Source organism: Dromiciops gliroides, chromosome 6 (assembly GCF_019393635.1).
Source record: "Dromiciops gliroides isolate mDroGli1 chromosome 6, mDroGli1.pri, whole genome shotgun sequence".
NCBI lineage: Eukaryota > Metazoa > Chordata > Mammalia > Microbiotheria > Microbiotheriidae > Dromiciops > Dromiciops gliroides.
In genome coordinates this window covers 168444195-168468411 of record NC_057866.1, presented here as the reverse complement: position 1 = coordinate 168468411, position 24217 = coordinate 168444195, and the positions used below count along the sequence as shown (strand labels likewise).

General features: G+C 39.1%; 1 protein-coding gene across 14 annotated transcripts in view; it reads right to left on the bottom strand.

Annotated features, from left to right (window-relative positions):
- Nucleotides 1-24217, bottom strand: part of TRIM2 (tripartite motif containing 2) — a 208958-nt gene that overhangs the window by 21089 nt on the left and 163652 nt on the right. For all 14 annotated transcript variants that reach the window (XM_043969497.1, XM_043969489.1, XM_043969493.1 and 11 more), the window contains 4 exons: nt 20991-21171; nt 17868-18591; nt 2987-3090; nt 1819-1986 (listed from right to left, as the gene is read on the bottom strand). In XM_043969497.1, coding sequence (XP_043825432.1) covers nt 1819-1986; nt 2987-3090; nt 17868-18591; nt 20991-21171 — 1177 coding nt within the window. The remainder of the gene's footprint in view (nt 1-1818; nt 1987-2986; nt 3091-17867; nt 18592-20990; nt 21172-24217) is intronic.

The window sequence follows — 24217 nt, the reverse complement described above, 5'->3', positions numbered from 1 at the left end:
AAACAGAAGCTTTCTGCTATACAGATATAATCTCCACACTCTGAACAATGGCTATTTCAGTAAGTAAAGAGTAGCTTCTCCTTGTTCCTTTTAAGTGAAGTTTTTTTTGTTTTGTTTTGTTTTGTGGGGCAATGAGGGTGAAGTGACTTGCCCAAAGTCACACAGCTTGTAAGTGTCAAGTGTCTGATGCTGGATTTGAACTCAGATCCTCCTGAATCCAGGGCCGGTGCTTTATCCAGTGCGCCACCTAGCTGCCCTTCCTTGTTCCTTTTAGACCTTGGATTTCGACTTTTTATCAAAAGGTATTGTTGAAACTATGCTGTATAGCATCCTTCAATCCTCTAGGGGGTGAAAGTGTTCTTTAGTGCATTTTCTTTTGCTATACAATATTATTAAATATTGTTAAATCATTAAATATTATTAAGTACTATACAATATTATCAAATGAATTTTCATTTTATTTAATGTGTGCTTTATTCCCCCCCCCCCATCTAGAATATTGGGCATCTGAATGAAAGCCTTAACTTAGGAAGTTCTAGATACAAAACTCCTCTTCCTTAATAAGTGAATTCCATTTCAGCATATTTTTTAAAAGTCATTTCCAATTGATTTTTTAAATATTTCCACAATTTTCCCTAGTATCCTTCCAGTTCTCCCTCCCAGAAAACCATTTTGCAAAACAAATAGCATTTTAAAGCCATCGTTTTTTATTCAGTTTCTATGAAGAACAAATAGTTTCCTCTTCTGAGAACTCGACTGCCTATTATTGAAAGCGTTGATTAACAAATACAGATCAACACACACACATACACATAAACACCCCCCCCCAACAAATACTGTACTACCATCTAGCATGGAAACTGAATCTAATTCCTTGTAATTAGTTGAGGAAAGAGTTCCTCAAGCCATTTTGTGCAATGTTATACTAATCAACTTTCCTAGAGTAAATCTATGATTCTAGAAATTGAGCCAGAATCTCATTAACAACAGCAACAACAACAACTAGTATACATACATCATATGCTGAGGAGAAAGGAGAAATTTTCTATTAAAATCTACCCTGTTCAAAAGAAATGTAAAAGATTTATTTAAACCTAAATCCTCTGACTCCCCAATTTGATGTCCTTTCCAGTATACCAAAAGACATAAGCAACTGAATAATTCACATTAAAAATTCTTTTTAGAATTTTGCTTTTTCCTTAATTACAAGTAAAAAAAAATTTGGGGCATTCATTTAAAAAATTCGTATTCCAAATTCTCTCTTCTTCCCTCCCCCCTCATTGAGAAGGCAAGCAATTTCATATAGGTTATACATATGGAGTCATGCAAAACACATTTCCCTATTAGTCATGGTATGAAAGAATACACGGACCAAGAAAAATAAAGTTAAAAAAAAGGTTTGCTTTGATCTGCAATTTAGATCCAATTCAGACTCCAATAATATACCTTTAAAAACCTAAACATGCATAGTCAATCTCTGTTTCTTGATCTGCTTTATTACAATAATATAGCATTGCTCTCAGTCATTTAAAATGAACTCTGGGGCAGCTAGATGGCGCAGTGGATAAAGCACTGGCCCTGGATTCAGGAGTACCTGAGTTCAAATCCGGTTTCAGACACTTGACACTTACTAGCTGTGTGACCCTGGGCAAGTCACTTAACCCCCATTGCCCCACCAAAAAAAAAAAAAAAAAGAACTCTGAGGATGAGAGAGTGGATTGCTACTGAAAACAATGATTATTTTCTTAAATTTTTAATGATCTTTCCTTTGTCCTCTTACCTTCTACCTAAGGTCAAAATGTATGTTATTAAACTTACCTTAAATTTCCCATCTGAAGAGAAAATGCTAACCCATTTATTATCATAGTCTGCAATGATTATATCCCCACAGGGATGAACGGCAACTCCTGTTGGCCGTTGCAGCTGGCCAGGAGACCGTCCTCGGATGCCAAAACGACTTTTGAACTGGCCATCATTGGAAAATATCTGTTAAAAAAAAAAAAAAAAGCATGAGATGTAGCACAAGAATTACTGGAGGGCAACATAAACAATACCATCTGTTACAATAACTACATTCAGTCACATAGAACAGGAACGTGTTTCTGTCCCTTGAGAAACATCCTGTTAACTCATTATCTAAGCTAGTTTCAGACCATATTGCCTGGGTGTTTTAGACCCTTAAGTAATAAACATTGGAATCACATCCATTCTCTCAGAATAATCATTGAAATTTTTAAGTTCATTTTGTTTTCTTTTGTTTTCTTTCTTTCTTTTTTTTTTTTTTGCTGAGGCAATTGGGATTAAGTGACTTGCCCGGGGTCACACAGCTAGTAAGTGTAAAAGGTCTGAGGCCAAATTTGAACTCAGGTCCTCCTGAATCCCGGGCTGGTGCTCTAACCACTGGGACACCTAGCTGCCCCTAGTTCATTTTCTATTATGAAGATGCTAGGTGACCCAGTGGATAGAGGATTAGATGTGGAGTCAGAAAATCCTGAGTGCATCTAGCCTCAGAAACTTATTCAATGTGTGATCCTGGGCTTGTTGTTAACTTGTTGTTTGTCCTTCATTCTCAAAGAAGACAAATGTCATGACTTGCACTGAATTGGATTTAAATGAGGGAGGGCTGTGCAAAGTCAACAGCCTCACTCTCTCCTCCAGAGCCATCTGGGTCTAGTGGCAAAATCTGTTATCAGGATAACAGGAGATGGCCCAGAATGTTTGAGGCAATTGGGCTTAAGTGACTTAGCCAGGGTCATACAGCTAGTAAGTGTCTAGGTGAGCTTTGAACTCAGTTCCTCCCACCTTTAGGGCCAGTGCTCTATTCACTGTGCCACCTAGCTGCCCCATACTTAACTTGTAAAATGGAGATAATAATAGTACTTACCTCTCAGGTTCATTGTGAGGATCAAGTGAGTTAGTCTTTGTAAAGCACTTTGCAAATCTTAAAAGGATTACATGAATGCAAACTGTTATTTTCAAATCTTACCTGCACACATTGGTTGTTACTGTCTGCAATTAATATCTTTCCCGTTGTAGATGCAGCTACCCCCTGAAGATTTGTAAACTCTCCTTTATTTCTTCCTTTGGTACCTGAAAACAATCACAGATCAGTAGATGTTAAGAACTAAATAATTAGATCTTTCAGTTCTGGCAGGAAGAGTGATCAGGTTTCTTTCCACAGGTGGCCTGCATTTACTTTATCATGATTTTTACTTCTCACCAGCCTTTTTATAATCAAGAATGGAACAGAACAAAATCTGTCATATATAACTACACTTTTCTGAAAGTAATAAATACTTCTTTCAATGTTTATATGGTTGAACATCAAGTCTGTATTGGGATTCTTCATCTAGAATTCGAAGGGACCTAAAAACCATCGAGTCCAATCCTCTTGTGGTAGAAATTAGGAAAATGTGGCCCAGTGGCATTGACTTGACCACAGTCATACAGCCTCTAAGCATCAGAAGTGCAATTTGATGCCTTATCCTAGTAACAGCTTCTACTCTGGATTCTAACACTGGGAAGCTCTTTCAGCCCAGTCCTGGTAATTTGGTCCCTAACAAGCTTTCCTGCCTTGATGGTCTTCCTCTTATTTTGTTCTGTTAGCATTTTCCTGTTATTCTTTCATTCTTTGGACAGAGGACACTAGGTAGAACAAGAGATAGAGTACTAGGTGTGGAGTCAGGAAGACCTGAGTTCAAATCCAGCCTCGGACAGATGCTTACTAGCTGTAGAACCTAGGCAAGTCATTTTTTTTTTTGTCTGCCCCAGTTTTCTCAACTACAAAATGGGGATAATAACAGCACCTACTTCCCAATGTTGTTGTGAGGGTCAAATGAGATAATAATTGTAAAGGGCACTTAATAAATTCTTGTTTCTTTCCTTCCTTCCTTCTTTTAACATGGATAGGATTTACATATGATCATGATTTCAACAGGATTTAGTTCCACAGATATTTCAGCAAATAAAGCCCAACCATAAGCATTTTTGTACATGCATGGATTATGTATACATGTTTTCTGTACATGAAAACACAGAAGGTCACTCCTGGTGTGGAAACTCCCTCTACCCATGCAGATTGCAATTCATCTGTGGCTTAATATATAAGTTCTAGAGAGTTGGCTTAAGTATACAGGGTTTAAATCATTTGCTCACATCACACAACTGATAAATGTTGAACATAGTTTTGAATTAAGGCTTTCTTTGCCAATATCCCACTCTCTATCTGCTACACCAAAGCTTCTTCTTCTTTTTTTTTTTTTAAGTGAGGCAATTGGGGTTAAGTGACTTGCCCAGGGTCACACAGCTAGTAAGTGTTAAGTGTCTGAGGCCGGATTTGAACTCAGGTACTCCTGACTCCAGGGCTGGCGCTTTATCCACTGCGCCACCTAGCTGCCCCTACACCAAAGCTTCTTAAACTATGGATCACAACCCCATATAGGGTCATGTAACTGAATGTGGAGGTCATGAAAAATTTGGTAACAGTAAAAGTACCTATTTTATACACTTATATACCTAGGGTTGCATAAAAATTTCTCGAGTGAAAGGTGGTTACAAAAGAAAAAATTTTAAGAAGCCCTGCACTACCACCATGCTGTCTTTATGGGAAAAAAGGGGATTTTGGATGCTTGTAAGAAAATCCTACTGATAGCCACAAATGCCGGTTCTGCCTGAATGCAGAAGGACAACACTTTCTCTCTTTCCTGCCTTTTTAGGAATCAGATTTTTTTCTCTGTGGTTTCACTTTACAGGGTGCTGAACTCACGATGGCTTACTTTTTTCATTTGTCTGTGAGGTACAAAAACCAAGAGCTATTGTATAAGAAAAAGTAAATTCAATTTTCCCTCTGAGGAACAGAGAGCAATCAGCCAATACCAATTTCTTGATCCTCACTGACCTCCTAGTGGTAGATAAGTGGCAAGTATTTTTCACCATTTAGCAGAAAGAGGAGCTGAGCTGTCAACAGCATTTACAAGAAAAAATAGGACACCTGACTCAGCCTCCATTTATCAAAACGTGAGGCCACAGAAAATAAGAGATGAAAGCACCAGGTGGAGGTGGGTTTTTTTTAAGTGGATTTATTTATGAGCATTATTTCTAAAGGACTGACATAGTAATTATCCAAATAGTACATTTTCTTCCTACATATATAAATGCTATCCTGACAATGTCTCCTTCAGGTTAATAAGCAAAGTATAAGGGAATTTATTCAACCAAAGGACTCCTACAAAGAGTGCCAGAAAACAAAATGAAGCAAGGAGAAAAAAAAATCAAGGATCCTTAAAGAGTAGTAGCTTTTTGCTATATTTCAGAGATATTTAGAAGCCATTTTAATTGATTTGAGTAAGAGGCAGCATAGTGGTGGTGGTGGTGTTGTTGTTCAATTGTGTCCAACTCTTGATGACCCTATCTGGGGTTTTCTTGGCAAAGATAAACTGCTGTGGGTTGCCACTTCATTCTCCAGCTCATTCAATAGATGAGGAAACTGAGACAAACAGGGTGAAGTTACTTGCCCAGGGTCACACAGTTAGTAAATGTCTGAGGTCAGATTTGAACTCAGGTCTGACTCTTCTATCCCATGGGCCACCAGCATGGTGTAGTGGGCAGTAAGTTGGAGAGACAGTCAGGAAGACCTGGATTCAAGTCCCATATCTGAGATGTGCTTCATAGATGCCTGATGGTTCATTGATTGACTGAATGATAGGCTTAGAGCTGGAACAAAGTGAGGGCACTGGGCTTGGAATAAGTAAGAACAAGTACGACTCCAGCTTCAGTTATTTAACCAGTTGTATGACTCTGGGCAAGTCACCTTGCCTCTCCAGTGCCTTCAGAAACTAAGAACATGCTGACCTGCATTGATATAGGGAGCTTTCTCACCCAGGAGTTCTTTCTAGCAAAAAAATTGCATGTCCAATGATCCCCTTCAATTGAACAACATAAATATTTGGGGGGAGGGGCAAGCTAGGTGGCAGCCCTGAAGTCAGGAGGGCCTGAGTTCAAATTCAGCCTCAGATACTTAATATATGTGTGACTATGGGTAAGTCACTTAACCCCAATTGCCTTCCCCCCTTCAAAAATTTTTTTTCATGGAAAGAAGAAACATTGCTTAAAAAAGATGGAGTCAGGGGCAGCTAGATGGTGCAGTGGATAAAGCACTGGCCCTGGATTCGGGAGTACCTGAGTTCAAATCCAGCCTCAGACACTTGACACTTACCAGCTGTGTGACCCTGGGCAAGTCACTTAGCCCCAATAGCCTCACCAAAAAAAAAAAAAAATTAAAAAAAAAAAAAAAGATGGAGTCATGTATCTGGGCTTCAAGGCCAAAAGGCAAGCAACATTTTTCACAGTTCAAAGAAAGAAAACTGGGACTTTGTAACTTCATTGATTGTCAACAAGTATAATGACTAAGTTTGATACTTTCCTTAAGGAAGGGAAAAATGGTGTGGGTCTTTATAAATGAGCAAAAAAAAAGGTATGCCAGTCCTGGCAACTTTCAAGTAACTTGTAAGACTCCTAAAAAGAGTCCTAATGTAATAAAACATATTTAGTTGAGATACCTGGGAGTCGAATTTATCTCCACTTTGCCTCCAAGCTAAGGACAACAGAAATGGGGCCTAATATGGACCACTGTCAGAACTGATGCTTGATCCCCAAAAAAGAAAAAGACCTATTTGTATAAAAATATTTATACCAGCTTGTTTTGTGGTGGCTAAGAACTGGAAATCAAAGGAATGTCCACCAACTGGGGAATGGCTAAACAAGCTGAGGTATGGGATGGTGATGGACTATTATTGTGCTTTAAGAAATGACAAGCAGGATGATTTCGGAAAGACCTGGAAAGACTTATATGAACTGACGTATAGTGAAGTGAGCAGAACCAGGATAATATCGTGCACAGAGATAGCAATATTGTTTGATGAAGAACTGAGACTCAACTATTCTCAGCGATACAAAATGATCCAAGACAATCCCAAAGGACTAATGATAAAGCATACTATCCACTTTCAAAGAAAAAACTGATATTGATTGAACTCAGACTGAAGCATGCTATTTTTCACTTTCTTTCATTTTTTTCTTTTATTCAGGTTTTCTTATATAAAATGACTAATATGGTAATGTTTAATATAATTGCACATGAATAACCCATATCTCATTGCTTACCATCTCAGGGAAGGGGGAGGAGAGGGAGGTAAAGAAGGATTGAATTTGGGATTCAAAACTTTAAATTAAAATGTTTATTATTTACCAAAAAAAAAAAAAGAACTAATGCTCAGGAAACAGCAAGAAGACAGTTCCCATTGAGGATATAATTAACCTGTTTAAAAAAAAAAAAAAGGGAGGTGGAGGAAGGATGAACCATATGGCCTCTAAGGTCACCTTCCAGTTATAAACGCATGATCTGAGTGTCGAGGTGGGTATTTGGCCAGTGTGAAAGACTCAGTCAGAAAGGCTGTGATTTGTGGCAGGGTTCCTGACCCTGGGGAGACTGGTACACACAAGTTAGGTTTTAGTTCCAGAGCAATGAGGTACAAGTCAGCGTACCAACAGAGGAAAGCAACAGAGCAAGGGGGCTTTAGGGATCTGTAGACAGATTTTAGGGGACTAGGAACTGGAATGGGAAAAAAATTACAGTTTTATTTTTATTAACCTTGAACTGAAATTTATCATTTCCTTCGGTTATGAATGTAGACAACAATCATGATTCTGAGGCGTCCAGAATGCCAAAAGGGGTCCCCTCTGCAACAGTGGGACCATGTTGGTAGGAATGGGTTAAAAGGTCAGGAACCAACAGCAAGATTATTGAGTTACCTGAACTTTGAATCCGTCTGCTCCTAATGTCCTCTGTATTAGAGGCTGGATTGGTCCCAGGGTCAGAGTAAGGCTAAGGCTAAAGGTGGGATGGGATTGCTGAGAGCCAGACCAGTCATAATACTGTGTAGCAGCACAACTTTGTGCAGAAAACCCTAACCCTGTTAACCAATAACCTGTTCACATTGTCGTTAAGGGAGAAGAACTTAAGTTCACCAAAATACATATTATAGTCAAATGGAAAAAATAATCGACATATTTGGTTTCAAAAGAAGCAGGCCAGATGGAAGGCATTTTTTTTTTTTTTGGTAAGGCAGTTGGGGTTAAGTGACTTGCCCAGGGTCACACAGCTAGTAAGTGTTAAGTGTCTGAGGCCAGATTTGAACTCAGGTACTCCTGACTCCAGGGCCGGTGCTCTATCCACTGAGCCACCTAGCTGCCCCTGGAAGGCATTTCTAATGGGATTCCCATAGTAGGTAGCTGCATCTCATAGAGAGCCATTTTTGTGTAAATTCTCACGAGAGGCATTGTTGTGCAGGAGAAAGAACAGGGATTTGAAGTCAGAGGACGTAGATTCAAATGCGGACTCAGCCAATTACTACCTGAATAACCTTGGACAAGTTACCTCTCTGGCTGTCAATTTCCTTCTTCATCTGTAAAATGAGGAGAATCATCGAATTAAAGTTCAAAGGGGCATTGGAGGCCACTCGTATATGAAGGCAGAGATAGGAAGGGTTACTTTCTTAGGTTTCATGGGTGGTTAAGTAACTGAAGCTGGATTTGAACAATGTCTTTCTGACTCGAAGTCTAATGCCGTAGCTCCATTCCTGCTCTAAGTCTATCAATCAGTCAATCAATCATCAGGCATTTATTTATATTGTTTTTTTGTTTGTTTTAGTGAGGCAATTGGGGTTAAGTGACTTGCCCAGGGTCACACAGCTAGTAAGTGTTAAGTGTCTGAGGCCGGATTTGAACTCAGGTACTCCTGACTCCAGGGCCAATGCTCTATCCACTGCACCACCTAGCTGCCCCTCATCAGGCATTTATTAAGCATCCATTATGTGCCAACCACCGAATATGCCAGGTACTGAAAAAGCATTCAAAAGTGATGAGCCCATGTTCTGGTCTCTACTTTTCAAGTGTAGGGTCTGGGTGAGGGAGTGCTAAATTCTAGATAGATGATAATAGGTAAAGGCTGTCAACTAATGAGAATGGGCATATTATTGTGTTGACTATCACACAGAGGAGCCATTGCTCAGACACGGGGCACCAGAGTGGGAGGTATGGTAGCAATGCCTGCTTAATGGAAGTTGGCTAGTCTGACGACACAGGCACATGGGCCAAAGGCATGCCAGCCCTTGGAGCCTTGAATATTTTGGTCTAGTCCTACTGGCTTTAGCTTCAACTCTCAAAGGCACTGACTCTTAGGAGGCATGGAAAAATTAATAGAACTATAAAAGAGATTGTGCCTTTCCTGTTCTCACCAAATGAGTGTTCTCCTCCCCTTTTATTTACTTATTTGTATAAGTGTGGCATCCTCTCCTTACTCCCCAAACCTCAAAAGCAGAATGGATGTTCCTTGAGGTAAGGGACTATTTCATTTCTTAGTTAGTTTTTTTTTTTTTTTGCGGGGTAATTGGGGTTAAGTGACTTGCCCAGGGTCACACAGCTAGTAAGTGTTAAGTGTCTGAGGCCGGATTTGAACTCAGGTACTCCTGAATCCAGGGCCGGTGCTCTATCCACTGCGCCATCTAGCTGCCCCCATTTTTTAGTTTTTATCTTCAGTTCTTGACATATAGTAGGAGCCTAATAAAATCTTGTTCAATTAATTTTTTAAGACTATGGTGGCATATCTAGTACTTTTGGGAATTAAAATGTATTTTGACAAAAGCATTCTAAAGAAAATAGAAAAACCAAAGAGTTGGGTGAAAGAAAGGATCATAGGATTGTAAACCTAGAGAAGAAAGGGACCTAAGGAAACTAAGCTTTCGAGAAGCAATCAAGGATTAGACAAAATGAGATAGGGATAAAGAAAAATGGAAAGGCACTAAATTCACATTTTTCAAACATTTTTAGTCTGTAGGCCACTTTAACTGGACAAAAGGATCCTATTCACTCTCTGCTTAAAACCCTCCTCAGAATGGTGGGGGTTGGGGGGAGGCACTGTTTTTTGAGACACCAGTGAGGTTATGTCTGATTTTAGAAGTAAATGATTACTTTTGCTTGAAGCCAAAGTATAGATAATGTCACATTACCATGTTTACTTATTTGGTATTCCCTCTTCTTGTTGTTGTTCAGTCATGTCTAACTCTTTCTGACCCCATTTGGGGTTTTCTTGGCTAAGATAATAGAGTTGTTTGCCATTTCCTTCTCTAGTTCATTTTATAGATGAGTAAACTGAGGCAAACATGGTCACACAGCTAGTAAGTGTCTAAGGATGGATTTGAACTCGGGTCTTCCTAACTTCAAACCCAGTGCTCTATTCACTGTACCACCTGCCTGCCCTCTTTTATCTCCCATATAATTTTCATTAAAAAATGAGGAGGTGCTGATGGAAAGATCATCATTATTTGGGTCCTGGTCCAACAAACCATCAACAACTTTAATTAATTTTCAAGATTCCCTCCTCCTTTTTCTTTCCAGATCTATGTTCCAGTTTCTGAATAGGTAAGACTGGCATTATTGGTATCTTCTAATCCTCAATTTCATAATGGAGACACTTTTTATTAGTGTTTTCAATTACATACGAGTGTATAGTAAAATCACACTATTGTCTTTGAAAATGAATATATTCTTGAGCCAGTATATTCTTTTTTTTTTTTTTTTGTGAGGCAATTGGGGTTAAGTCACTTGCCCAGGGTCACACAGCCAGTGTTACGTGTCTGAGGCCAGATTTGAACTCAGGTCCTCCTGACTCCAGGGCCAGTGCTCTATCCACTGTATCATCTAGCTGCCCCCGAGCCAGTATATTCTTGAAGGACAAATAAAAATATGTTCTGTTCTAGCCAAACCAAGCTAGGAATAATACTTTGCTGTGGAGTTATAATCCTGAGCCGTGGCTGTGATGGATAATGGAAAGTATACTAGATTTAGAGTCAGAAGAGTTGGGTTTTACTTCTTGCTACTGTGCCCCACTGACAACCCCATGCAAATTTGTAGGTCACTTGAAAGACAGCATATGATGATTTGTGTTGTGGAGAGAAAGATGACTTCTGATTAGTTGAGAGATTCCTGGACCCCTGATACTATAGAATGTGTACTATATGGAGAGAGAGCTTTTGAGAAGTATAACAGAGAGAAAGAACAAATTTTGGAAAGGCTTAAAGGAGCTCTAGAACCACAGATATATGGGGAAAATCAACCCCAAACACGTCGCTTGTTTTCCAGTGCCTGCAACCCCATAGATTGCTAAGAGCAGACTTCTCTGGTGCAATTATTCTCTCCTTGGTTGAAATTTTATCTTGCTCCTGAGTCAAAGAACCTATTTACTTCTATCTATACTATTGTCCACCCTCATATGTATAACTTCCCCGGTTTCTGTTTTACTACTTGTCTGGATGAAAACATGTTTGCTAGTTATTCGTGATTGTTTTTTACACACATCTGGTGGGAGGAAGCTAAGCTGGTCCCCTTCTGTCAGCTAAACTATTACCCTCTGGTCTGCAGTGGGACCGTTTCCCACCCAAAGTGAGCAGGGAAAGTAGCTTTTATTTTGCACCCCCAAAAGAACATGACACCTATGGACTGCACGTATCTGTTCTATAGTAGACATGATACTAAGCTAATATCTTGGAGGGAGGAAGGAGGAGGGAGGAGGGAGGAGTGAGCACCAAGACACAGGCTTCCCATTCTGCCCCAAAATAGACAATAGTGTCCCTTGTAGCTGGAGGATGGGGGTTTTCCAGATTCTAGGCCTTTTCTATCTAGTTTAAGCAAATCTCTGCAATGCCAGTGGCCAGGATTTAAACCATTAAATGCAGAGCAAGCCATACCAAAACCATTGCAATAACTCATCTATATTATCCTACTTACTACCAGTGTAACCTCAAACAAATCACTTAACTTCTCTGGACCTCAGTTTCCTCATCTATAAAATAAACAAACTGTACTAGATGACTTCTGATGTGCGTGTGTGTATATAGATGTAGATAAATAGATGATAGATGATAGATGGATGGATGGATGGATGGATGGATAGATAGATAGGAGAGAGAGGTATCCATGGACTCTGAAAGGTCTGAGTTCAACTAACTACAGAATTATAAAATCTTAGACAAATCACTTTTTAAAGTCCTAAATATACATTAGAACTTACCTGTGTTCTTTCCTGAAGTTTGTTAATGTGACATATAATTGCCATAGGTTTTACCCAGGTAACCTTTGAGGTTTTACCTCATTTAGAAGAGTTCATTAAAAGATCCCAATAATGATTTGATGAATGCTAAATGCTTTTAAAGTTGATTTTTATTTTATTTATTTATTTATTTTTTGTTTGTTTGTTTGTTTTGCCGGGCAATGGGGATTAAGTGACTTGCCCAGGATCACACAGCTAGTAAGTGTCAAGTGTCTAAGGCTGGATTTGAACTCAAGTACTCCTGAATGCAGGGCAGGTGCTTTATCCACTGCACCAACTAGCCGCCCAAGCTGATTTTTAAAGGAGTCTGGCAATAGTCCCCTTAAAATTATAAAGTTACTCTCTTGAATTGCTTCATCTTAATCAGTTAGCAATAATTTATTAGTTGTTTGCTATATGCCAGGCAGTGTGCTAAGAATTCCAATACAAAGGAAAAAATAGTATCTGTCTTTGAGGGCTTATATTCTTATGGGGAGACAAACATGAAAATAACTAGGCACATGTATGATATATACAAAGTAGATATAATCTCAAAGGGAAGGCACTAGCAGCCAGGTGATTTGGAATTGCCTCCTGTGGAAGCTGGGATTCGAAATGTCTTGAAGGAAACCAAAGAAACATAAAAAGATGGGGCAGCTAGGTGGCGCAGTGGATAAAGCACTGGCCCTGGACTCAGGAAGACCTGAGTTCAAATCTGGCCTCAGACACTTGACACTTACTAGCTGTGTGACCCTGGGCAAGTCACTTAACCCTCATTGCCCTGCAAAAAACAAAAACAAAAACAACCCAAAAAACCAAAACAGAAACATAAGAAGATGAAGAGGGAAAGTATTCCAGGTGTAGGGGATAGTTAGGGAAAAGACATGGAGGTAGGATATGGAGCTTTGGGGGCAAGGAACAGTGAAAAAGCCAGTGGAGCCAAGTCATAGATGGCATGGAAGGGAGTAAAAGTGTAAAAAGACTGGAGAAGTAAGAAGGGACCAGATTGTAGAGAGCTTTAAATGGCAGAGGTCTTTATATCTGATTCCAGAGATAAGAAAGGAGGTAGGGAGACAATGGAATTTTGGGAGAGGGGAGGAAGTAACGTGGGCAGACCTACACTTTAGGAAAATCCTACTGGCAACTGACTGGAAGATATATTGGAGTGGGGAGAGACTTGAATGAGGGAGAACATGCTATGTCACAGTATGATGAGCTACCAAGCAAAAAGGAACTTGTGGGTGGATCTAATGCTCATCAGCTAAGGACAGATTTCTCTTCTACCATGAATTAGCTGTGGGCCCTTGAGCAAATCACTGAACATCTCTAGGCTTCATTTCTAAAATAATGAGGTTGAACCAGATGGCCTCTAAGCCACCTTGCAACTCTAGCGATCTCTGAATCTATAAATGAATCTAATGACCAATCTAGCTGACCAACCTTACTCAAAGATTAACCATAATCTCTCCAAAGGTAAAGGCAAAAATCCAGGCTTCAAATGGCAAAAATAGACTAGGAAAGTATTAGATAATTATAACAAGAATACTCCCTGTTTCTATAAGGATTCACCATTTACAAAGAATGTTAATATATGTTATCTCATTCAATCGCCCAAATAGCCTTGTTATATGAATCCTATGGCTATTCCTCATTATACAGATGAGAAAACTGAGGCTGACTGAGACTGAGGACTTTCTCAAGGTTATACAGCCAGCAAATGGCAGAACCAGGATAAGAACTCAGATGTCCTCTGGGCCCTGCCATCTGCCCTGAACCACCCAAGTACTGCCTGGCCTTTGCATCTGCCCTGTAACCTGGGTCTCAAGCCTGGGAATTGGTGTAAGACTCTCCTCTGCCCTCTCTGCACCAATGAGAAGAGTCTTATGCCAATGACCAGTTTTAGGACCCCAGGGTTATATTCCTATGGATGTAACACCTCCTTTAGACTATAAATTCCTTGAGAGCAGGAACAATCTCATTTCTATTTGTATCCACTAAGCACTTAGCACTGTGCTTGACACATAGTAAATGCTTAATAAATACTTTTTGTTACATCCTCTTCTATGTTTTGAAGGGCTCTGTACATCACCACAGGATGGGTTTACCTAAGAGTTCTTTAAAACATCTGATTTCTTGGGGGCAGCTAGCTTGCGCAGTGGATAGAGCACCAGCCCTGGATTCAGGAGGACCTGAGTTCAAATCTGGCCTCAGAGACACTTGACATTTACTAGCTGTGTCACCCTGGGCAAGTCACTTAACCCTCATTGCCCAACCCCCCCCCGAAAAAACACAACAAAAAATACATCTGATTTCTAAAACTGGGATAATCACTCTTTGGGTTCACCATTATATTCCTTTTTTTTAGAACATTGCTTCAACTTTCATTCCTCTTATGAATATTTTCAGCTTTTATTTTATTTTCTTAAATGAATAAAAAAGCATTTATTAGCTACTTATTGTGACCCAGCCACTATGACTATTCTTGTGCCCCATCTCCAAAGGGGAAAGGAGGTACAATGGATAGCCCATTCTAGGGACAGAATTTGTGTGTGTGTGTGTGTGTGTGTGTGTGTGTGTGTGTGTGTGTGTTAGGGTGGGGTAACCCACATGAGGCTAGGAAGGAGAACCACAAAAACGATAAAAAGAATTTCTCCTTTCTAGTCATTTGAATCTAACCTAAATAACCTGAATGATTCTACAAACCCTATTTTAGACTAAAAGGCAAACTCGAGTACAAATGTCTGTTACTAGGGAGACTTCCATTCAAAAGCCTTTTTGTGAAGCTAGGGAGGCAGCATATTAATTATATATTTAAATTGCATCTAACTACAATTTCACAGCTTCCCACAGCTTCCTGTTTTTTCTTTTTGTTCAGGGACTTTCTTCAGGAGCTGACAGAGCTACTGTATGGTGTCTAGTCAGCAAACTGGAACAGGGAGGAAAAGAATTCCTGACATTTCAAGGCCCTATTATCTTGCACAGATGCTCAAGTTACTTTAGCTAAGACATTTCCATTTCAAGGCAGTTTTCTGAGATGGTGTTGGATCCCTATCATCATTCATTCATTAAAGGCAACATAATTAGGTTTTCAGGGTTGAGAAGGAGAAGGGGAGAGTATTAAGTATCTCTTCTTTAAAAAAACAAAAGCAGTAAAAAGGCATAGCAGATAGGAATCAAATTCTAAGTTCCCAAAATTTTGTAGCCAAGTTCTGTCTTGGAAAGAACTCAAACAAACCCAACACTCCCATTGATGTCATGGAGAGTTTTGGAGTACACGTGGTCTATTCATTCTAAATAGAATGATAATAAATATAAATGACATTTATTTATACGGTTCTTTCTTGTCTAAAGGGCTTTATACAATCATCTCATTTGTGCGTAAGAAAAGCCCTGTGGTGAAAGAAGGGTAAATATAACTATCCCCATTTTATAGATGAAGAAACTAAGGATCAGAGTAGTGAAGTAATTTGTCACCCAATTAATAACTACTAGAGCTGGGCCTTGAACTTTGATCCTTTGAGAAATCCTGTGCTCTTTCCGTGACACTACAAATCAAGTCAACAAATATTTATTAATCACCTACTATGTACCACTATAGCTATATAGTGTTCTTGCACAACTCTGAGCTGCCTATTACTGTGCATCTACTAATTTTTAAAGTTTTATTAACATTTTTATTTAAAGTTTTGGGTTTCAAATTGGATCTCTTCCCCCGTCTCTGCGATGGTAAGCAATCAGATATAGGTTATAGATGTTGTGCACCAATTATTAACATATGATTAGGTTGAGCTAAATGTGGGAATCAATTGAGTCCTAAGGCAGAGGTGATTAACTATTTGTGAAATCGGTATCTCTTTGTATGGTTCTCATTGGGGATAACTGGGTTCTGAATACTGACAAAAGGCTTTCTCACTTCTAACTAATGCAAAGAGAGGTTCTGGGTTATCTTTCTAGAGTGCCTAACAGCCCTAGGCAAATGTAGGTAGCCAACACACAGCTGCTGTTCTTCAAGCCCAGCAAATTCGGTACAGAAACATTTTGCATGTGCCTACGTCTCAGTGAATAGCTTCCAACAGCATGGAGGAAGAAGATGAAATCTGGATGTAGGATATAGCTCATGATTAAGATTAAAAAAAAATCTTTCACTCTCTGCCTAATGAATGTTTGTTGATTGATTGATTGTACATCTCAGCCACCTGTGCACCCAAGCTGCAATTAACTACTCCAGCCCCAACAGCTGCTCTTCCAACGGATTTGTTACATCACCTCCATTACTGAACAGATCAAACAATTAGTGTCATCACAGCCTTCATGAAGATTTAGCTTTAACCATTAAGACACAAGAATCAACTAACAATGAGAAACAGATGGAATCATGGGATTTTTAGAATTAGATCATCTACTTCAGCTCCCTCTTTTTACCAGGGAAGTAACGGAGGCCCAGAGTGGCTAAATGCAGAGTCATGTTGGTTTTAATTTTTAGAAGCCAAGTTTTTTTAAACAAAAGTCCCATGGATGTCATTGGGAATTTCAGAGTAAGCATAGATTATGCATCCTAAACAGGAAGGAGGAGGAGGAGAAGGAAGAGGTTGTATTAATAGAAGAAAAAGCAAAAGGAAGACTAGTTGTCTTTCTCTTCCCTCTCATCCCTCCAATTTTCACCTTCTGCTTTGGAATGTAATTATATACTTGCTATTATAAAAGGCACATCAATCAATTCTCCAATGACTCCACTCACCATCCCATGACTTTTCAGCCCAAAATATTCTTCTTGGATAATACACCCCTGTATTTGTTATCTCCCACTATTAAGAGTCCAAATTCTTTGAGGGCAGGGACTATCTTGTTTTTATATTTGGAGCACAGTGTTTGACAAATGATAAAAATTTCATTTTCACTCCTTCACTAGCTCACTCATTTCATTCATTCATTCATTCACTCACTCACTGACTGACTCACTCACATAAGTATTAAGTTACAGAGCCAGAATTCAAACCAAGATCTTCTGACTCCAAATGCATCTTTCTTTCAACTATAGTATGAGGCCTGAATAATAAACTGTGTTTTCTACTTGTCAATGATAGATATACTGTATTATTCATTCTCAATTATCTGGGAGCTGATGATCCACACTCTTTGCTAATTAATTCTCTATCTCCTACCTGCCTTTTAGTTTCTGGTCTTCTAACTGCAGACTTTGAATGGGCATGAAATTCAAGCCAGTCAATTTGGCTATCTGAGAGTTCTCATGAAAGATGGGTCAGGCAATAAAGCTGAAACTCATAAAACTTTGGGACTATCTGCCATTTCACTGTCCACACCAATTCTATTCCTCTATAGCTACAGGTTGTATTTAAGACTCAACTCACTGAAGTGCACAGCCAAAATAAAATGCTACTATTCAGCTCTGAATTTCATATATTCATTTCAATTCCTCAAAGTGACTTATCCAGGATCACACTGGGGTTAATTTTTAGAAGCCAAGTATTATAAATGAAGAAATCGCATTCCTTGTCCTCAAGAAACCTAGAAAATTTCATGATACACACAAATCTAGAAGAGACTTCATAATCTCATGTAATTGGACAATGTTGTATTTTACAACATTAGCAGGAAGTTCGAACTTTCAATAAATCTTTCATGTAATAACTCTTCTTAAGCTATCAGTAGAGAGAAATTAATTTTTCCCACTGTCTATACCAGTAAGCTTCCATATTTTCCTTACCTACACGAAAAATCAAATCATCTTCAATGGGATTCTCTTTTCTCTTTCCAGTGCTATACATGCTTGCGGGTCTTTTCACAGCCTTTTGTTTCACATGACCACTTCCTGGGGACTTTACACGCCTCTTGACACCTTCGGTTGTGGGAGACACATCTGCTGAACGAATCACTTTAAGTTTAAATGGGCTACCTCGAATGTGCTGGTCATAGAGTCTCAGGGAGAGGGTAAAATCTCCTTCCTTCTGTACAGTATACAAGAATTCATAAGTACCATTTTTATTATCAAGTATTTCTCCATCTGCTACACTGCCATCAGGAGTACTCAGTTCAGCAGTGATATAGGCATTGCCAGATTTGCACAGCTCTCCATCTTTGTCCTTGGTTGTTATAGTAACTGACATGGGCTGTCCAATCACTGTCTGCCTCAGGCCTTCACCTGTAGCGACTGTCTCAGAGGCCACAGCATTGGTGGTTAAGATAGTTCCCAGGTTGTGAATAGATTTCTTAAGCCCTTCTGTCTCTACAATGAAATCCAGCTGATCATTTTCCCGGGGCTGCAAGGGGAAGTCTTGATCGGCAAGTTCGTTGAGCTTTTCACTCATCTGTTTTTTCACTAGCAAGACTTCTGTTTCGGTACCATGGTTGAGGGCCTGAGCAGTAAAGTTGCTACAACTTTTGATGTTCTCCTGTCCCTCCAACAGAGTATCCAGTTGTGACTGAAGGACCTACAGCAAAGCAAGATGCCTGGTTAGTGAAAGGATAAGACTTGACCTTAGAAGAAGAAAATGCTTTTCAATATCAAACAAGCAAAACAATGTTGGTCCCAACAGAGCTAAGGAGAAAGGAAAGGGGGAAAAGAGGGGGCTTTGTGGTAATGCCTTTGACAGATGAGGATAAGCGTATTGACCTGTACATTGGATGGCTTTTACATTGTGTTATATAGACAAAAGTTTTTTATTTAACATGTTGGGGGCAAATTCCCCTTTAAAGAGGACACTGTTCACAGAATGATAAAACCATGGATCTTGATCTGGAAGGAACCTTAATGGATATTTAGTACAACCCCTTTATCTTATAGATAAGGAAACTGAGGCCCAGGGAGAATAAGTGACTTGGCCAAATTAATGTGGGCAAGTTTATAAGGAGTAGAGAAGATTTTAACAGAAAGAAATATTCCAACCTCTTTATACTTCCACTGCTAGTTCTTTCCCTCTAAATTACCTTCCATTCATACTATCTATATCTTGGACGTACACAATTATTTGCATGTTGTCTCTCCTATTAAAATAAGAGATCCTTGAGAACTGTCTGTGAGTTCTTGTCTTTCTTTCTACAACCAGTGCTTAGCACAGTGCAATACGCGTAATAAATACTTAGTAAATGCTTATTTTGTGATTTCCTGATTCTCTAAAATCCTTAAGGCTTCAGAATCCTTGAAGTCCTCCTCCCCTTTCCTTGCTCTTTACCTATTTCAAAGGGCACTGGGTTTTGATGTGAGCAGGTGGTCACCTCACTATAAAGAGCTTGGCAAGTAAATGGATCCTCTTGACATCTGAAAAACCAATTACTCTAGACCCTTCTTCTCAGCATTGCAGAGCTCAAAACAAACACAAAACACCAACAAAAATGGTTTTCTGGGCTAGAGATGCCACTTACTTTCAATTCCTGGTTGTTGTTGGGTTTTTTTGTTTTGTTTTGTTTTTGTTGTTGTTGTTATTGTTGTTCTTAGGCAAACTAGAAGGCATGGAAATCGCTTATCTATGCTCAGGCTCAAGCTTCTTTGTAGGGAATGGTGTAGGCGTCAGTGAGTAAACACTGAAGATGTGATAGTCAGGCTTTGGAACTTTGATTAATGGAATGATCTACCAGGATCCCAGAGGACTAAAGATGACTCACACTACCCACCTCCTGCCAAAGAGGTGAGGAACTTAAAATTCAGAGTGAGACATGCATATTTAAATATAGCAACTGTGGAAATTTGTTTTGAGGGATTACATGTATTTATTATGATAGTTTTGCTTTTATTTTTAATTTTTACTTGTTCCATTGTGACTGGATAGTAGTAGGGAGAGATTAAATAAATGTTAGTAAAAATAATTTTTAAAAAGTGTCAGCCAAGAACAAGTTGTGGTATATGAATGTAATGGAATTCTATTGTGCTATAAGAAACAATGAGCAGGAGGAGTTCAGAGAAACCTGGAATGACTTGCATGAACTGATGATGAGTGAGATGAGCAGAACCAGAAGAACATTGTACACAGTATCATCAACATTGTGTGTTGATCAGCTGTGATGGACTAGATTCTTCTCACCAATGCAATGGTACAGGAGAGTTCCAGGGGACTCATGATGGAAGGGGATCTCCAAATCCAGAAAAAAAAAACAAAACTGTGGAGTATAGATGCTGATTGAACCATACAATTTCTTTTGGTTTTGGTGCTGTCGTTTTTCTATCTTGAGGTTTTTCCTCATTGCTCTGATTCTTCTCTTATAACATGACTAATGCAGAAATATGTTTAATGTTATTATATACATATATATATATATATATATAAATAACCTATATCAGATTACCTGCTGTCCAGGGGAGGGGGGAGGGAGGGAGAAAAATCTGAAATTGGAAAGCTTGTATAAACAAATGTTGAGAACTATCTTTACATGTAACCGGAAAAAAATAAAATGCTTTTATCAGAAAAAAAAAAGTGTTAGCCAAGGAAGAGACTACTTCAGATTAAAGAATAATCTAATGACTGAGAAGCTAACTTTTCTTTTTCATATATTAGAGTGATGTGTATGTACATATTCCTATGTGCATGTATTTGTGTGTGTGCTTGTCTGTTGGGTGGAGAGAACAGAGAAAGATAATTTACTATTAATTAGTGCTTAAGATCCTAGATCTCTATAGGTGCTAGAAGGGGAAAAAGATACCTGAGCACTCATCTGAAGAGTTTATGAAGTACACAAAGTACAGCATGACCTTCAGTATTCATTAGGGGATCTCTCTGTACTTTTGGATCCCAATAAGTTAAACTCCTGACCCACAGATAGCATGCATTTACTTGAAAAACTTGGTTAAAAAAAATAAATCTCGATTAAAAAACAAATCAAAGACCTGAAAACTTACTTTATGTTTAAGGCCATAATTCACCTCCAGCTCCATGAGCAGCACACTCTTGCGCACATTTAGAGTCTTCTGGAGCTCATCAAAGGTGGAATGGATGTCATCTACAATGCTAGCCTTTTGGTTGGTTAACTGGTGGATGATTTCAGATATGAAATGAAGCGCAGAGTCTATCTCTGGGAGCCTGGGGAAGAAAATCACGAAAGATTACTACTTAGAACTCAAAATTGCTGCCTTTAAAAACTTAAAGTTCTAACATTAGTTTGTGAGCACCCTGAAGGCAAGGGCTTTCTTTTGCCTCTCATATCTTTAGCACTTGGCACAGTGACTGGCATGGAGTAGCACACACTTAGCAAATGTTTATTGCCTGGCATCACTAAACTGTAATGTAGCTAGTTCTCCATCTCCCTTCCTTCTTTTTTTTTTTTTTTTTTGTGAGGCAATTGGGGTTAAGTGACTTGCCCAGGATCACACAGCTAGTACGTGTTAAGTGTCTGAGGCTGGATTTGAACTCAGGTCCTCCTGAATCCAGGGATGGTGCTCAATCCACTGCGCCACCTAGCTGCCCCCTAGTTCTCCAAACATGATACACAATGAGAAATCACTCCTATGTCTTTCAGCATGACTGTACATAAAGAGCTATGTAAAGCTTATAGGCTATAGAAATGTGAATTATGGATTTTTTGGGGGGGCAGGGTAATCAGGATTTTCTGGACCTGTGATTTTATTGATATGGGGAAGAATCAGTAATGAACCTCATTCTGTATGAGTCCTGAGCTCTAAAAGAAAACTCTCTGTGAGAGAAGAGAAAAAATTTCACACCAGAAAAAATGCTGTTATCTCAGAAAAAAGAAATAGGGAGGGAGTCTGGATAAGGAAAGAGAATTGCAGAACGGGGCCTCAAGGCTAAAAGAAAGTCTTGCAGGGGGCTAGAAGTAGATATAGAAAGGGGTCTTGAAGACCAGCAGTCTAGCTAGTCCAACTGTGCCAAAGGTTAAAGATAATTTGTACTGGGCTTGCTTAATTAGCTTAAGCATATTAACTGCCAACACCCCAAAGGCAGAGACTGCTGCCATTTTCAAACATTCATGGTATGTAACAGGAGGGGGGACATGTTAAGGGACTATGTAGAGAAATTTGGGGAAGATTGTATACCTCAAGCCCTCAACCAATAAGGCAAAGAGGGGAGGGACCTTTGTGTTAAGTTTGGGGATAAAAAAGGAAGCTTGCTATGGCAAAAGCATGCCACTCTTCTATAGTGTATACCCATTTGTGCAAGAATGGAATAAAGCCTTCATATCTTCACCAAAAGGAAAAGTCCTATATTTTTATTTCTGACATCTGCATATAGAGAACAACATATAAAAACAAATGCCTTTGAAAGAGTGAAGAACACTGATCGGGGCAGCTAGGTGGCGCAGTGGATAGAGCACCAGCCCTGGATTCAGGAGTACCTGAGTTCAAATCTGGCCTCAGACACTTAACACTTAGTAGCCGTGTGACCCTGGGCAAGTCACTTAACCCCAATTGCCTCACCAAAAAAGAAGAAGGAGAAGAAGGAGAAGAAGAAGAAGAAGAAGAAGAAGAAGAAGAAGAAGATGATGATGATGATGATGATGATGATGATGATGATGATGATGATGATGATGATGATGCACGGACCAACTCCTTCTAAGAGGACTCATGATGAAGAATGACCAACAGGCAATGGATTCAAGATACAGAATTGGATATTTCTGGTCATGGTCAATGTGGGAATTTGTTTTGCTTAAGCACACTTATTTGTTATAAGGCTTTTAATTGTTCTTTCATTACTTTTTTCCATTGTTGGGGTGCAGGTAGTGGGGAAAAGAAAATACATGTTTGCTAATTGAAAAAAATACAATTGAAAGCTTTTCCCTTAAAAAAAAAAAAAAAAGAAAACTAGCTACCTTGCTGGGTATTTTTCTCTTCAGAATGTTTGTAAATAATGAACCTACAATCAAATTGAAGCTCAAGTAGCAATAATATGTTTCATGAGTAAAATTCCATTATAATCAAAAGCATTATAAAGCAGAGGCAGAGTGTGGTATAGTGAGGGAAGCTCTGGATTATGACTCACAGGATCTGAGATCAAATCTCAGCTCTGCTAGTTACTATATTATGGTACTTACCTCTTCTGATTTTAGTTTCCTCATCTGTAAAATGATGGGGTTGGATCAGATGATTGAATTCTAAGGTCATTTTTAGTTCTATTATGGGTTCATCTAACAACATAAAGGCCTCCTTGAATTGATAGAGACCTGGTTACTTTTCCTAGATTTCCAAGATCATTTTAAGTATGAAATACTACTCTTTCCCCCACTGTGTCTGTGTTTTACAGACTCAATTTTCCAATACTCTCCATGTATTTATAGGACTGTAGGCTCACAGGGGCAGCTAGGTGGTGCAGTGGAAGAAGCACTGGGCTTGGAATTGGAAAGACTCGTCTTCATGAATTCAAATCTGGCCTCAGGCATTTACTAGCTGTGTAACCCCGGACAAGTCACTTAACCCTGTTTGCCACAGTTTCCTCATCTGTAAAATTCAGTGGGGAAGGAAATGGCAAACCACTCTAGTATCTTTTCCAAGAAAATTCCAAATGGGGTCATGAATAATTGGACACAACTAAACAACCAGGGACACAGATCTCAGAAGCCACTTAGTCCAACCTCTTCATTTTACAGATGAAGACGTTGAGCCCCAGGGAGCTTAAGTGATTTAAATGTCCAAGGTCACTCAGGTAGTGTCAGAGGTGGGATTTGAACCCAGGGCCTCTGACTCTAGGGGCATTCATCATATCATCTTCCATCACTCCATTTCAAAAGAAAAATGAGAATCCTGCTGTTTTTCAATGTTGTTTGCCTTTCCATTATTACAGGCATTGTTTGAATTGTTTCTTTGGTTATTCTGACTTCAATAAACATCAGTATATAGAGCTTTGACATTCCCAAAGCACTTTTACATGCATAATCTTTCATCTTTACTTGCGAGGTAGGCACAGATATTACAGATATTACAATACTTATATTACAGATGAGGAAACTGAAGCGAAGAGAGGTTTAGAGACTCACCCCAAGCAAATAGACATGTGCAAAGCAGAACACAGCCTTCTTCTATTTCAGTCTGATAGACCTTGAGTCCCAAAAGCCAGCAACAATCAACGGTGAGTGTCAGGCCATAACTTAAGAGAGGCTCAATCCTGATAGGAA